At 41.4% G+C, this 16,847-nt stretch overlaps 1 protein-coding gene across 1 annotated transcript in view; it reads right to left on the reverse strand.

Moving 5' to 3' along the window:
• The window catches only part of lars2 (leucyl-tRNA synthetase 2, mitochondrial), a 48,803-nt gene that overhangs the window by 25,437 nt on the left and 6,519 nt on the right, over window positions 1-16,847 (reverse strand). The window contains exons 4-10 of the mRNA XM_058084547.2: window positions 10,609-10,700; window positions 10,471-10,531; window positions 10,306-10,395; window positions 9,884-10,027; window positions 4,345-4,452; window positions 1,166-1,325; window positions 778-882 (exon numbers count right to left, since the gene is read on the reverse strand). Coding sequence (XP_057940530.2) covers window positions 778-882; window positions 1,166-1,325; window positions 4,345-4,452; window positions 9,884-10,027; window positions 10,306-10,395; window positions 10,471-10,531; window positions 10,609-10,700 — 760 coding nt within the window. The remainder of the gene's footprint in view (window positions 1-777; window positions 883-1,165; window positions 1,326-4,344; window positions 4,453-9,883; window positions 10,028-10,305; window positions 10,396-10,470; window positions 10,532-10,608; window positions 10,701-16,847) is intronic.

Below are 16,847 nucleotides of genomic sequence, written 5' to 3' on the forward strand. Positions count from 1 at the left end.
GTTATTGCAATGTTTTAAGTCTGTGCCCTGTGATTGGCGACCAGTCCAGTGTACCCTGCCTCTCGCCTGGAGACAGCTGGGATAGGCTCCAGCATACCCCTGCGACACCTAATGAGGATAAGCGGTACAGAAAATGGATGGATGCAATAACACCACATTTTGCAATAATTGCCATATTTTTCAATACAATTCTTCAAAGCGTTTTGTAATGAACCTAGTAACTATTTCTTACATATTGTAAAATTTTGGGGGGGTCATTGATCATTTGTTCCAGAATCAAACTTAAAACATTGTAATAACTCTTTAACACAACTACAATAAAGTAAAGTTACTCACCCTTTGAATTGCTCAATTGACACATACATTCATTCATTGGTTGAGGGTCGAGGGGGTGCTGGAGCCTATCCCAGCTGTCTTCGGGCGAGAGGCGGGGTACACCCTGGACTGGTGGCCAGCCAATCACAGGGCACATATAGACAAACAACCATTCACACTCACATTCATACCTATGGACAATTTGGAGTCGCCAATTAACCTAGCATGTTTTTGGAATGTGGGCGGAAACCGGAGTACTGGTCTCCTAGCTGTGAGGTCTGTGCGCTAACCACTAGACCGCCGTGCCGCCCATCGGTTTTCATGATTGGGATAAAATCCAACACCGATATCAACCGATGTTGCATTTTTATGCCGATATTGGGCCGCTAATTATCGCACATCCCTTATTATTACATGATCCACCATTATTACCAGTTTATCCACAATGAAATACATTCTTACCAACAACAGTGTCTAGATAGCCATCAAATGCCTCTTTGTGAGATATAACCAGGGGAACCTCAAGGCCGGTGAGCAGGTTGACAGCGGTGACCTCAGTCAGGGAGTCTGCAGATCAGAACAAAAAGCATGCTGTGTTTCTCCTGACGGCTCATTAACACTTTTATTCCCACGACAATCTTGAGGGAATCCCAGTTAACACACAGGTTTAGACAATACCGTGCAATTAGTTGCTTGCTAAACGGATCTTGATGATTTCTGGTATAATTTACAGCTTTAAAATGTTCAATAAAAATTTAAAATATCAGAAAAAAAATAATATTTAAGTTAAAATACAACATTTGCATGAGACAAAAACCCACAGGTGAGCTTAGTATGGATTGTTGCACACCTATTCCTGGCTGGAAGGTCTTCTCCAGCTCAAAGCGGACTGAGCTGCTCCCGTGCAGGAGTCTGTGAGAGGACAGGATGGCCAGGTAGGCTGCACCAAACACCGCCTCTGGAGAGGCGCTGTAAGCCGACAAAATCTCGCCCGTCTCCTCCCCACTCACCTGAGTAAATGAAAGACAAAATCGTTAGGGAGCTTTGGCACAATTAAACTGAGTAAACAACGACTTGTTTTCTCTCCAAGCGGCAGGAAAAGGACAATATTTATAAATGTATAATATCATATCCATTTTATAGTTTTTCCTTATTGTTAGTTTCAATATATTTGCTTATGTTTCAATTGATAGCACAAGAGAAGTGTGTTTCACGCTGTATAGTCAAAGAACCAAAACTGCCTTTGTGTAAACCAGGGGTCTCAAACACACGGCCCGCGGGCCAAATGTGGCCCGCAGGACACTAGTTTGAGGCCCCCGCCTTGATATGAAAGTTTAATGTTAGTGCGACCCGCGCAAGTTTGATATGGATGCTGTGTGGTATCATGTACCCAGAAAAAAAATATTACGTTTGATTAATGTTCATGTTAAAGGTTAAATAACTGTTAATAGTTATCCTCCCTATCCGTGTGGAAGTGGTACATTTTTGGCTATTTAAGTTTAAAGGAAATAACTTGAAGGCTACCGTTAAGGTCGCTAGCTCTCTAGTTTGCGAGTTAGCATGTGTCTCAAGACCCTGCAGTTGCGCAATATGTTGTAAATAAAAAGAGTATAAATGTGACTATAGTCTTGATTTGTCGTGTCTACAGGGCTCTAATAATGCTTTGTTCATTTTAATCTGAAAAAAATAATTTGTCTACCCACCAACTATATGTGGTTTCTTAAGTTTTTATTATTTGCCGTTTTATTATTATATTTATTTTTTACTGATTGATTTTCTTTATTCTTGATTTGTTTATTTATTTTTCATCTTATTTTGTGCAGAAAAAGAGAAATTAAGATATTTGAGAACAGTGGAATGTTTTATCAGAGCTTTTATTGTAGAAAATCGGAACCAAAGCACTGAAAAAGTTTGTATATTTTTCTGTTTTTAATAAATGCGTTTTTTTGTTTTTTTTTGAAAACCTGATGCGGCCCAGCCTTGCCCAGACCCTAGTTCCAGTGGCCCCCAGGTAAATTGAGTTTGATACCCCTGGTGTAAACAGTTGGAATATACATTTTTAATTAGCCAGCTCAATACAATTCTCAAAAAGGTATGTATGGGTTACACTTCCTGTCCTTCGTGGGAGCTTGGTTCCCATCTGTGCACACTGGTGCGTTCGTTGTGCGAGGGGAGAAGTTTGTTATTTTGTCTTTTGATATTAAAATAAAAAATAAAAAAAATCAACAACCCCTAAATTTTCACAAAGGCATTGAAAACTCAGTTGGAGACAAAAACACAATGCTCCTTCACACCCACACTCATGCGTGAAAGCATGCAATTATCATCACCTCTATGGAAAACAAACTCCGCCAGGATAGATAGAAACATAGATTCTTTATTACTGCAAAAGAAATTCACTATATACTATTAGAAGCTCATGTCCGACTGAAATGCTGCAGTTAGCATGCTAACGGCTAGCCCTGATGAGCTGACGCCGGACTGAAATGCTGTCGTGAGCATGCTAACTGATAGCATATTAACGCCTAGCCCAGGTGAGCTGACGCCGAACTGAAATGCTGTCGTTAGCATGCTAACTGTTAGCATACTAACACATGACAGCACGATGTGTCAAGGTAAGATAATTGGCTAACATGCTAACATGCTAACATCGCCATGCTAGCCCTGATGAGCTGACGCCAGACTGAAATGCTGTCGTTAGCATGCTAACTGTTAGCATACTAACACATGACAGCACGATCAGTCAAGGTAAGATAATTGGCTAAAATGCTAACATGCTAACATCGCCATGCTAGCCCTGATGAGCTGACGCCAGACTGAAATGCTGTCGTTAGCATGCTAACTGTTAGCATACTAACACATGACAGCACTATGTGTCAAGGTAAGATAATTGGCTAAAATGCTAACATGCTAACAACGCCATGCTAGCCCTGATGAGCTGACGCCGGACTGAAATGCTGTCGTTAGCATGCTAACTGATAATCGCCGGACTGAAATGCTGTCGTTAGCATGCTAACTGATAGCATACTAACACATGATAGCACTATGTGTCAAGGTAAGATAATTGGCTAAAATGCTAACATGTTAATGACAACACACTAGCACTGCGAGCATGCAAACTGGTAGCTTGACAACGCCTTACACAAAACCAATATCTATGTAAGTTTATACTTTTAAAAATAGAAAAAAAATTAGCATGCTATTATTGCTAAAATGCTAGCTGTTAATATGCTAAAACCAAACATTAAAACACAAAGTGTATACCTTTGATCAAATGATGATCAAAAAAAGCTAAGATGCTAATTTTACCATGCTAACATGCTAGCTGTTAGCACTGTACAGTTAACAACTGTTTGTTGTGATTTTCTTTGTTTTGTACTGTACATGAGTATAAGATCTGCTAGCCAAATGTTTCATGTCGGAAAAAAAAACATGACTACGAATACATGTCCTGACACTCCGTGTTGTATGTGATTTTTAATTATTTACACATCTTGTCTCTGGACGATCCAAGTTAATTAGTATCTGACATGAAAAAAAAAAGTGCTAATGCCAAGCTTCAAACCCTATAGGGATAATTCAGTGAAGAGTTCCCATCACAACACATTTATGATGACATAACAACACAAGCTTCTATCCAATTAAATCTAACATCCTCTGGTTGGGACTGCTTTTATGCAGCTCCGAGAATAACAGACAGAAAGCAATAGCTCACCTTCTGCTTGAATATATTAAAAAAAAGGAATTAATATGCGACCAATAAGGTTGTAGTTTTTTTCGAGCTGATCCATTTGACAAAGCAAGGAAGAACTTGCAGAAAACTAATCTCTTTGTCGACAGAAATACTTAGATCTGGGAATCATCATCAATCTAAAACAAGCAAGCTTTGCTTTGGGGGAAAAAAAAAAAGATGAAACGCAGTAGTTGGGGGAGTGGTGGGGGGGCACAGACACACGCTTAGTGAAAGAAGGTCAAGAGTTCCAAAGAAAGCCGGAATGATGAATGAATAAATAACAAGCTGAGACCCACCTTGAGTTTGAAATCAAAATAGCAACCCGTGCATTCTCCAATCCAGTTTGCCTGCATGGCTTTGACCCCGTACCATTCTGGAAGGTCAGACAAGGCATCCAGGAGAGGCTGGAGGGGCCAAAAACAACAGAAACACATAACACTCAATTAAATGGAAGTTTGTGCTCAACAGAGGTCGCTTGATGCTGACTTTAAAAAATACAGACTTTCTTTCATAATCAACAGGCCTGGAAAATACAAGCCATGACATTTTCGGGTTTATTTTAATATTTTCATATCAAGTCACTCAGTCGCAACTGGGCAAATACTTGTGTTGGTCCATTGTTTTCCTTTCAGTACAACACAAATCCATGACACACAAACCCACTATGGACATTACTTGTGTGAAGAGAGGGGGGAAAAAAATCTGATTTTCCTCGCCAAAAGAATACAGAACTGTGAATAAAGTAAAGACTCCACCATGACCTAAAAAGGTTTCATCGTTTCGAAACAACCTGACCCCAGAACCTGGGAGAAGGTTCTGCAGCATCCGCTGTAGAACAACCAGGTTTAGAGACAGCTATTTGCCCCTGGCCATCAGACTGCTCAATGCCAAATAAGCCCCTCTACCTGCCCACACGCATAACCAAAACTTTAAATTATTGTTATTTATTCTAAATTATTTAAATTATTATTTATTATTTATTATTTATTATTTATTATTTATTATTTATTATTTATTATTTATTATTTATTATTTATTATTTATTATTTATTATTTATTATTTATTATTTATTATTTATTATTTATTATTTATTATTTCACGGGAGCCAGGCAACAACATTTCATTGGCAATTTCACTGCTGTGAAATTATAAATTATAATAATAAAGAAAGTCTATGTCTATGTCCCAGACAGCTGGGATAGGCTCCAGCATGCCCGGGACCCTCATAAGGATAAGTGGTAAAAAAATGAATGAAGGAATAAAAACATCTTTACCACATGATTTTTCTCTTTATATTGCATTTTTGCTTTATTTTGGTTTAATTTGATCAACTATTGTGGACTACAGTAAAGTCTCGTTATATCGATATTCTCGGGAGTCGGAAAAAATACCGATATAACCGGACTATCCATATATCCGATCCTGCGCCGAACTGCATTAAAAGTGGGCGGATCTTTGATATGGCATGTAATTTGTAATTTTCTCCTTGAGTTCATGGATTGCGTATCTAGCATGCTTTTGTACTACAATACATTTTGTACTACAGTAAATAAAAATAAACTTACGCTGTAGTGATTACCGGTTACCGGGACATAATTCACCCCGGAACTATCGATAGGGAAGGTGTTGCCACCCGGAGGGGTAGGCGCGAGGGACGGGTGTTTTCCGCTGTGTGTGCTGCACTCTGGTGGTGGAAGTGTGAAAAATAAAGTTGACTGGAAGCAGCCGTTCGCCGTGTTCTTTTTTGGTATTGAAATCCTTAAGCAAAGATTGATTTAAGCTGCTTTTGTATCGATATAAGCAGACCAAATTGGCTGGCGGGAGATGAAAAGGGCATCCTAGTAACCGGATTATCATAATAACCGGGTATCGTACTAACAGAACTAATTATATCATAAAAGACTAGAAATTTGCCGGGAAATGAAAATAGTATCGTAATAAGTAGTAATTCGTTTTAACCGATATCGATATAACGAGACTTTACTGTATTTAGCTTGGTTCTTTTGTTTGTCACGAGCAAACAATCAATCAATGTGTCGCATAGGTGCTGTACGCCCTGTGAATGAGTCCTTCACACACAGGAAATAATGAAATGACCAATCATTGCCTTTAACCCACAGGGTGCAGGTCACGCCGTGAAAGACGTGCTAGTATAATGTACGCTGGCGGTTCGACACAGGAGAAACCGGCAAAATGTGTACCTGGAAATCAGCGATGGTGTAAATCATCCAAGAAACTGTTGGATTTAGACCTGTGATGGTGCCAATCAAAGCGGCAATGGAGACAGAGCGGAGCAAACGAGTGTAATTATGCACAAAATTGAAAACTGTGCCATCACAAAATGACTCCCAACACATACACTGTCAAAATAATCAATCTTCGTAATAACTGTTATGGGTGGTGTGGGGGGGGCATAAAAGTCACACTCTCAGCGTGAAGTGAAGTGGAGTGCAGAATAAATATTATCTGAAGTTAATGTTGTCTAGCAGACATCATGAACAGGCAAGTGGGGGGGGGGTGGGGGAATGGGGCGGCCAGGAAATCACTATCCAATTACAAGGCACGTTCATTTGGCGCGCTCCGTTTTTTTTTGCCAAGGCCCTCCTGCCTCTCCATCTGCCTCTCTCACTTCTTTCTCTTCGCACCTTCCTCTTCCTTCCTTCCCACTTCTCCATTTGTCAGGGAAAATTAGAAATGCGCGAACACATTGTCACAGTAGGCTGCTCACACCTCCGCTCATACCTCTGACATGGACCAGCATGGGCGACTGCGGAGCTATCGCTAAAAAAAAAATAAAAAAAATAAAAAAACAGGAAAAGCTTGAATGTGGAAGTGATGATTTTTTTAATGAGCTGACAGCACCACTAATGGTCGTAGGAGCCCCGCCTCCCCCCCCCTCTCTTCAACAGGTAACTGTGCTCACATGGGGATGGTCACAATAGTGTTGCTGGTGAAGAACCAGCCTGCATAAAAACAGGTGACTCACCTGCCTAGTAACACAACAGCTTGTTAGTGAATCAGGCCCCAGGGTTGAAAATAAGTTGCATCCACAGTCCACACTGTGCAAGATTAGAAAATATTGTATTTTCCCGACTATAAGTCACACTTTTTTTTTCATAGGTTGGCGGTTCCTGCGACTTATACTCCAGAGCGACTTATAAATGAAAAAACTGTTTGTTACATAAACACTGGACACCTTTTCTGTTCATGTTTATTTTTGTGTAGCTAATAACCATTGTGTTAGCATATCTTACACCTATTCAGCCTGTTCTCCATTCTTTTATTATTGTTAGAACTTGTGTCTTAATGTCTGTTTTGGTCAAGTAGTTTGTAAAATATATTAATTCATTCATTTTCTACCGCTTATCCTCACAAGGGTCGCAGGGGTGCTGGAGCCTATTCCAGCTGTCTTCAGGCGAGAGGCGGGGTACACCCTGGACTGGTGGCCATGCAGCCAATCACAGGGCACATATAGACAAACAACCATTCACACTCACATTCATACCTATGGACAATTTGGAGTCGCTAATTAACCTAGCATGTTTTTGGAATGTGTGAGGAAACCGGAATACCCAGAGAAAACATGCAAACTCCACACAGAGATGGCCAAGGGTGGAATTGAACCCGGGTCTCCTAGATGTGAGGTCTGCACGCTAACCACTCGACCAACGTGCAGCCCCTGTAAAATAAATTACCCGCAAAAAATGCGACTTATACTCCAGTGCGGCTTATGTATGTTTTTTCTAGCTAATTGGCCTTGTGCGACTTATACTCCGTAGCGACTTATAGTACAGAAAATAGTGGAATTACATGTAGTATAAGATAAGAAAATAATCGGGAGCATGTCGACTACGGTGAGTCATGACACTCTAAATATTCAGATATTTTAGCTTGTCAACAAAGCGCACTAGGACGGGTCGGTGATGTCATCATTGTAAAAAAAAAACGAGCTACTTTTGCTAGTCCATATGGAAAGGAGGAGGAGGTGTTTTCAGATTTCAGAATACCTGGTGGTATTCTTCCAAGATATTCCCTTTTAATTTTAATAAAGTTCTCAAACACCAATAATATCATTAAGTAAAATCCCTATCTAATTCATCTCAATAGCGGGACAAAAAAATCAAAACTTTGCTTTGTGCATAACAGCTTCGAGGCATTTTCCAGCAATCTAAATTTAACATGGAAAATCGCATTAAACTGTTAAGTAGGTTATATCTCTGCCATATCTCATCTGATCAGGTCGTATCTCATTGTGCTTATGTAGGCTCTTATTACATTTGGTTCCCTTTGATGCACAAGTGCCAGAAGATAATCTGAATCTGGAGGAAACGTTATACCCGAACCTATTAAGACCAGAGAACATCGCCACTCATTGAGGACTACACGCTTGTTACGGTACACAGGTAATTCATTTTAAATGGCGTCAAATGGTGTCCTATCTTACAAGGTGAAATAATTCTTTAGAAAAGTTTCTGGATCCAGTCGGTGATCCCGATCACCCCCAAAATGTTCCTGAAATTCCTGAAAACTTAATCTTTAATATAAATTTTTTATTTAATTTAAATCTTTTAATTTAAAATTTTAATAATCTTATCTTTAATTTAATGTTATTTTGAACACAAACAAACACCGGCAAAGACAAAACCACCACGCTGCACAAAAACACACACCAAAATTTTCCTCTGCATTTGGACTCACCATAAAATAAATACGTGGCATACAAAAGCGGGGCCCACACCGGTGTATCTGGTCGCCAGCAAATCACAGGGCACATATAGACAAACAACCATTCACACTCACATTCATACCTATGGACAATTTGGAGTCGCTAATTAACCTAGCATGTTTTTGGAATGTGGGAGGAAACCGGAGTACCCGGAGAAAACCCACGCATGCACAGGGAAAACATACAAACTCCACACAGACATGGCTGAGGGTGGAATTGAACCCTGGTCTCCTAGCTGTGAGGTCTGTGTGCTACCCACTTGACCGCCGTGCAGCCCCTGTAAATTATTACCCGCAAAAAATGCGACTTATACTCCAGTGCGACTTATGTATGTTTTTTTTAATCTTTAAATTTAAACTAAGGGTCGCTGGAGCCTATCCCAGCTGTCTTCGTGCGAGAGGCGGGGTACACCCCGGTGTGCTTGGTCGCCAGCCAATCACAGGGCACATATAGACAAACAACCATTCACACTCACATTCATACCTATGGACAGTTTGGAGTCGCCAATTAACCTAGCATGTTTTTGGAATGTGGGAGAATGTGGGAGGAAACATACAGTTTCCAACATTGTAACAACTTTTAGAGGTCAGAAAAGTGGAAAAACGCATAATGGCTGACAGGCTGGGAGAAATCACAACATATGTGGACTGAATTTAGACTGAACTGCAAGGTGCCAATATATAATATTTGTGCCTTATTGTCTTTCCTATATTCAAAAGGTTTTATACACGTTTGGTGACAAGCTAATGGAAAAACACTCTGTGCATGTGTTCAAGCACAGTTGAATGTCTTATTATGCATAATTCATGAAGCTTCTTTCTTGCAGGATATTCATAAGTCCAAATGGGGTAATTTCCTCTGCACCTCTTTGCTAAAGAAGGCGGAGGCTTCTCATCAGCCATCCAAGCCGCCTGTTGGTATTACCCCGAGTGTGGCGGGCAGGATGCCAGCCAGTAATGATGATCTCCAGGGGTCTGATTGTACAACCGCGGAGGCGGAGACTGTCACTTTATTATAAGAGCAGGCAGGCTGCTCAAGTAGAAAAAAAAACAATAATCAAGACGCTACCTGTGACATCCGCACGCGCAGACGACAGCGGCGGTCGTACCTTCCCGTAGTTGGTGGTCTTGATGAACCACTGCGTGAGCATTTTCTGCTCCACCGCGGCGCCGGACCTCCAGGAGCGGCCGTTTTCATCCACCTGTTCGTCAGCCAGCACAGTCTGATCGACGGGGTCCCAGTTCACCACAGCCTGGATTACACATTTACATTTACATACACACACAGGCAAATTTGTTCATGATGGAGGAAAGCAGCGATTAGAAAGTAGCTTCAATGAAAGAGACAAGACCACCAGCTTTATTTAAAGGCTGTCACACTTCATTACACATTATCAAAGGTTTTCTATACTAGAGCCCCAATTAACTCTGTCACTGTGAAAGCCCTCAAACCTAAAGCAATCATAATCCTTCAAAAAGAAGAAAAAAAAAAACCCCAGGCTAAGTACTTTGATGGAAAGTCTAGTCCTACCTCTTTCTGATATGCCAGTCCCGCTTTGAAGAGCTTAATAAAGAGATACTGTGTCCACTTGTAGTAGTCAGGAAGGCAAGTGGTCACCTCCTGTGGGGGGCAACATGGCCGTCAGGGAGAAGAAAAACACTTTGCGACTGTTGCGCACGTCTTGTTTCTACTGACCCGATCCCAGTTAAAGCAAAGACCGAGGCTGTCCAGCTGCTCCCGCATGGACTGGATGTTCCTGTGGTGGAGAAAAAGAGCAGTCATAAGCCAAATTGGAAAAAAACATGATGAAACACAAGCGTGGCTTTTTGATACCTTTTAGTCCAATCTTCTGGATTTAGGCCTCTCTCGATGGCTGCATTCTCTGCCGGAAGCCCGAAAGCATCCCAGCCCATTGGATTTAACACCTGAGGAGGAAGTAAAAACACCGCATCAGAGACACAAGTCATCAAGTATTGTCTAGTTTGACAATTTGTGACAGAGGTGGACTAAGCATCTAACTGACATCTGAAATCGAACTCGGGTCTCCTAGCTGTGTGGCCTGCGTGCTAACCACTTGTCCGCCCATCTCTAAAGTTGAATGTATCAAATATAAATTGGTAAAAAGGCTTTGAAATATTGGCTATATAATCATAAAAACGGTACTGACCCAAATATACAACTTTTTTCCACCCCTAGAAAAGTCTCCTAAAAATAGGTTGTCTTATATGCGTGGCCCTGCCAGTCCAGGGTGTACTCGAAGTACATACTTAGCTTTAAAGACTGGAAGATTTGAGCTGTATTTGTTCACTTCAGCAGACACACTGGAATCTGTCTATAGTGTCCCAAGTCGAAAATAACCACGATCCATTCTTCACAGAGACTGCTTGTTTGGGTAATCGACTTAGTTTGTTAGTTAGATTCCAACTGGATTTGCTCACTTCAGCAGACACACTAGAATTTGTCTGTAGTGTCCCAACTCGAAAATAACCACAATCCATTCTTCACAGAGACTGCTTGTTTGGGCAATCAACCAGTTTGTTAGTTAGATTCCAACTGGATTTGCTCACTTCAGCAGACACACTAGAATCTGTCTGTAGTGTCCCAACTCGAAAATAACCACGATCCATTCTTCACAGAGACTGCTTGTTTGGGCAATCGACTAGTTTGTTAGTTAGATTTGTTAGATTCCAGCTGGATTTGCTCACTTCAGCAGACACACTAGAATCTGTCTATAGTGTCCCAACTCGAAAATAACCACGATCCATTCTTCACAGAGACTGCTTGTTTGGGTAATCGACTAGTTTGTTAGTTAGATTTGAGCTGTATTTGCTCACTTCAGCAGACACACTAGAATCTGTCTATAGTGTCCCAACTCGAAAATAACCACGATCCATTCTTCACAGAGACTGCTTGTTTGGGCAATCGACTAGTTTGTTAGTTAGATTTGTTAGATTCCAGCTGGATTTGCTCACTTCAGCAGATACACTAGAATCTGTCTATGGTGTCCCAACTCAAAAATAACCACGATCCATTCTTCACAGAGACTGCTTGTTTGGGCAATCGACTAGTTTGTTAGATTAGTTAGATTTGAGCTGTATTTGCTCACTTCAGCAGACACACTAGAATCTGTCTATAGTGTCCCAACTTAAAAATAACCACAATCCATTCTTCACAGAGACTGCTTGTTTGAGCAATCGACTAGTTTGTTAGTTAGATTTGTTAGATTCCAACTGGATTTGCTCACTTCAGCAGACACACTAGAATCTGTCTGTAGTGTCCCAACTCGAAAATAACCACGATCCATTCTTCACAGAGACTGCTTGTTTGGGCAATCGACTAGTTTGTTAGTTAGATTTGAGCTGTATTTGCTCACTTCAGCAGACACACTATAATCTGTCTATAGTGTCCCAACTCAAAAATAACCACGATCCATTCTTCGCAGAGACTGCTTGTTTGGGCAATCGACTAATTTGCTAGTTGCACTGTTTGGTTGTACGATAACCAAGATATGTGTACAAAATTCCAGGACATTTCCATCAAAACCCGAATCCTACGATAACCTCGGCGTACAAAAACAGAGTTTCAACTGTATGAAAGACTGTACAGCCATAACCTACTTTCAAAACATATATACATTCAATTTAGAGAAATCCGGAGTAGAAATAATGCAGGTCATAAACCGAGAGCCGTCCTGCCGTTACAGTATAGGTATAAAATAATCCTACAGGTGCAACGGTTGTGAATGGCTTTGGTCCAGGTGGCAGCAAACACACACAATATTTCATTCTCTTTTAAGTCCTTCAGCACTTGATAGTCTATATGATAATGAGCAGTCCCTTGCTGATCTCCACTCCATCACACTCTGAGTTAGTACACGGGCAAACGGCAATTTCTATGCAGCTGTTACATAAATGAAGAGCAGGTGGAACTCAGGATAGAAGATCGGCATGTGAGAGCTTTAAAAAAAATACCTGCCAGACATTCACGTTGGTAATAAATTTATGCAAATGTCATGCAAACATTATGATCTTTTCTTCTATGTGGACCCCCTCGCCCCCCCCCCCCCCCCCCCCTCCACCCCGTGTAATCCCAATAACTCTTTTGCTTTCAGTTCTTCAGGGGTGGTTTTCTGCTCGGCGAGAACCAAATGAGATGAAAGCACAGGTGTAGAAAGCATGACTCAAGAGAAGCAGACGGCCACCGAGTCGAGGATCAGAGAATATCGCCGCGCAGACTTTTAACAGGTCTAATGTTTCAGATGAGCTGGTATCCTTGGTAACTGCATGGGACTCATTTTTAAAGTGCTGGATGGTATTTTCGGCTTAGAAGGCTAAGCACAAAGGTCCGGTGCGGCTGCTCGGGGGTAGAAGACAGGCGGACTAAGCCAAAGATAGCCTGTTTAAATAACAAAGCAGGGGGGGGGGGGGAGATCCACCTCATTAGTGTGAAGCTGCTACCGTTGTTGATTCAGTGTTGAACTCCATTAACATGAGACTGTTGCCTGCAGTGGTGGAGAGGCAGCTTCATAAGTGAGCTCAAGGTTTTAAGAGAATAATAGCAGGAAATTGGTGTTTGGTCTCACTTTACAATAAAAGGTACACAAAAATACAGTAGTTACTCCTGAAAAAAGGGGACATTAAAAACATACAGCTGATTGTATAACACTTTTACAGATACAATTAGACAAATAATTCAAGGAAAATTATAAGCAATTATAAGCATCCAATACTTCTCTACAAGAGAGGAGAAATATGATTAAGAACTACATTTGAAACACTTATATGCTAGGACTATGTTAAAAAGCCATAGCATTTCAGTATGTGGAATCAAACTATGGAATGGATTGAGTAAGACCCTCAAACAATGCACAACGATGAGCCAATTCAAGAAACAATACAAGCAGTTGATGTTTGCTAAATAATAACTAATAACTAATAACTAATAACTAATAACTAATAAATAATAAATAACAAATAACAAATAATAAATAAACCTCATACTTAGGTACATGACAAAAAAATATTTAAATAATAAAATACATAAATAAATATTAGGAAAGCAGGAAGTGAACAAATGCAACAGTTACTGATTGTAAAAGTACCGGATGGAGGGGTAGGATTTAATAAGCTTTGCTTCTTCCTACTCCTTTTGGACATGTGGAACTGTGAACTGATTATGTGATGCATTCAATTGTAATCTGATGCATGTTCAAATCAAATAAAACCATTACCACTGTGTAAATGTTCAATTTAGTTAACTCAAAATATTTGCCCACCTCTGAGCTAGATGCTATCAGAAGGGCCGATCGCAAACTCCGACCCGCGAGCATCTGGAACCCTTTTGGCTTTCACGTAGTTGAAGGTAAAAAAAAAATGAGCTGGACAAAAGCCAGACAATATTTAAGCTTTGTCATACATAAATATGAAATACCACATTACATGTTTCCGCTCGAACGAAGATGAAAAACAGCCAGCCGAAGTTGCTGCCAACCACAGAGAACCGTCGAGCAGGTGATAACTAATTTTCCACCCAACTCTGTAAAGGTGCTGTTATATAGAACACAATATTATATGTATATTGAAAAATCAGTTATAAGTTATTATCATAAATGATAATGAAAAACGATCCAACAGCACAAAATGTAAATTCTTGCAATTTTTCATTCATTCATTCATTCTCGGTGCTGGAGCCTATCCCAGCTGTCTTCGGGCGATAGGCGGGGGTACACCCTGGACTGGTGGCCAGCCAATCACAGGGCACATATAGACAGACAACCATTCACACTCACATTCATACCTATGGACAATTTGGAGTCGCTAATTAACCTAGCATGTTTTTGGAATGTGGGAGGAAACTGGAGTACCCGGAAGAAAACCCACGCATGCACGGGGAGAACATGCAAACTCCACACAGAGATGGCCGAGGGTGGAATTGGAATTGAACCTTGGTCTCCTAGCTGTGAGGTCTGCACGCTAACCACTAGACCGCCGTGCCGCCCTGCAATTTTTCATTCATTCATTCATTCATTTTCTACCGCTTTTCCTCACGAGGGTCGCGGGGGTGCTGGAGCCTATCCCAGCTGTCTTCGGGCGAGAGGCGGGGTACACCCTGGACTGGTGGCCATGCAGCCAATCACAGGGCACATATAGACAAACAACCATTCACACTCACATTCATACCTATGGACAATTTGGAGTCGCTAATTAAGCTAGCATGTTTTTGGAATGTGGGAGGAAACCGGAACATGCAAACTCCATACAGAGATGGCCGAGGGTGGAATTGGAATTGAACTCTGGTCTCCTAGCTGTGAGGTCTGCGCGCTAACCACTAGTCCACCGTGCCGCCCTGCAATTTTTCAACTGCTCTTAAAATTTTGATCAAGAGTGTATATTTCATCTGAGTGGAAAAAAAAAATAGTGGACCACAAGCGTGCACACAGGAACTGCTCCACACAAGCTGGAAATAGCAGCAGCGCGTGACCGTCTACCGAGTGTACCCTCATTAATTAACCGGGGTAGACTGTGTGTGTGTGTGTGTGTGTGTGCATACAGCAGAATCATGTTCACTTTCCTGACAGATGCAGAGAGAGAAAGTATACTCCTGTGCAGGAAATAGGTTGCCAATCATGTGAAACCTTCTTCCCTTGTAGAGAGAAGCCAGAGGGTTTTTTTTCTCTCCAAAAGGTGACAGCCCACAGTCTAAAATCCACCAGGGAAAACACATGCAAAGGGGCTTGTTATGCGCCATGTGAGACAAACCGGGGGGGTACAGGAGAAGAACTGAACGCAGGTTGTCATCAAGGTGTCGGCGGATGCTGCGACTCCAGCGGCGTGAAATCACACGTGAGTTACAACCACCAGCTTAGTGGAAACAAACAAGAGTGTGTGACCATCGACTGCTGTGTGTCATTTCTAACAGAATGGACTCAATAACCCAACAGGGTGCTCGCGAATCGAGAATATGGATTTTACGTTTACCTTAACTACACCATCATGGGCGGTGCTGCGATGGGGAAAATAATTGCTTGCTTACGAGCCTGACATTTTAGTTTGTAATTTTCTGAAGAGCACAAAAGCAAAATTACAGTTGTGCAATCCAAACAAATGCTAGGCTCCCAAATCATTCATTCATTCATTTTCTACCACACATGAAATAGCACCCCTATAGTCACCTTTACACTTACTATATTACCCAATATAGTAGATATTCATTCATTAATTCTCTACCGCTTATGCTCACGAGGGTCACGGGGGTGCTGGAGCCTATCCCAGCTGTCTTCGGTACACCCTGGAATGGTCGCCAGCCAATCAGTACTAGTCAGTTCCGGGGTCAAACTGTTTCAGACTGATCATAAAACATGTACAGTTCATCACAGCGAGCTGGTCCTGTTTTGTAACATTATTAGAGCCCTCTAGACATGAAATAGCTCCCCTATAGTCACCTTTACACTAACTTATTACCCAATATAGTAGATATTCATTCATTCATTCATTCTCTACCGCTTATGCTCACGAGGGTCACGGGGGGTGCCGGAGCCTATCCCAGCTGTCTTCGGGCGAGAGGCGAGGTACACCCTGGACTGGTCGCCAGCCAATCAGTACTAGTCAGTTCCGGGGTCAAACTGTTTCAGACTGATCATAAAACATGTACAGTTCATCACAGCTAGCTGGGCCTGTTTTGTAACATTATTAGAGCCCTCCAGACATGAAATAGCACCCCTATAGTCACCTTTACACTTGCTTATTACCCAACATAGTAGATATTCATTCATTCATTCTCTACCGCTTATGCTCACGAGGGTCACAGGGGCTGCCGGAGCCTATCCCAGCTGTCTTCGGGCGAGAGGCGAGGTACACCCTGGACTGGTCGCCAGCCAATCAGTACTAGTCAGTTCCGGGGTCAAACTGTTTCAGACTGATCATAAAACATGTACAGTTCATCACAGCGAGCTGGTCCTGTTTTGTAACATTATTAAAGCCCTCCAGACATGAAATAGCACCCCTATAGTCACCTTTACACTTGCTTATTACCCAATATAGTAGATATTCATTCATTCATTCTCTACCGCTTAT

The sequence above is a fragment of the Doryrhamphus excisus genome, linkage group LG17 (genome assembly GCF_037039965.1).
Source record: "Doryrhamphus excisus strain RoL-2023G ecotype Guam linkage group LG17, RoL_Dexc_Guam_v1.1, whole genome shotgun sequence".
Taxonomy (NCBI): Eukaryota; Metazoa; Chordata; class Actinopteri; order Syngnathiformes; family Syngnathidae; genus Doryrhamphus; species Doryrhamphus excisus.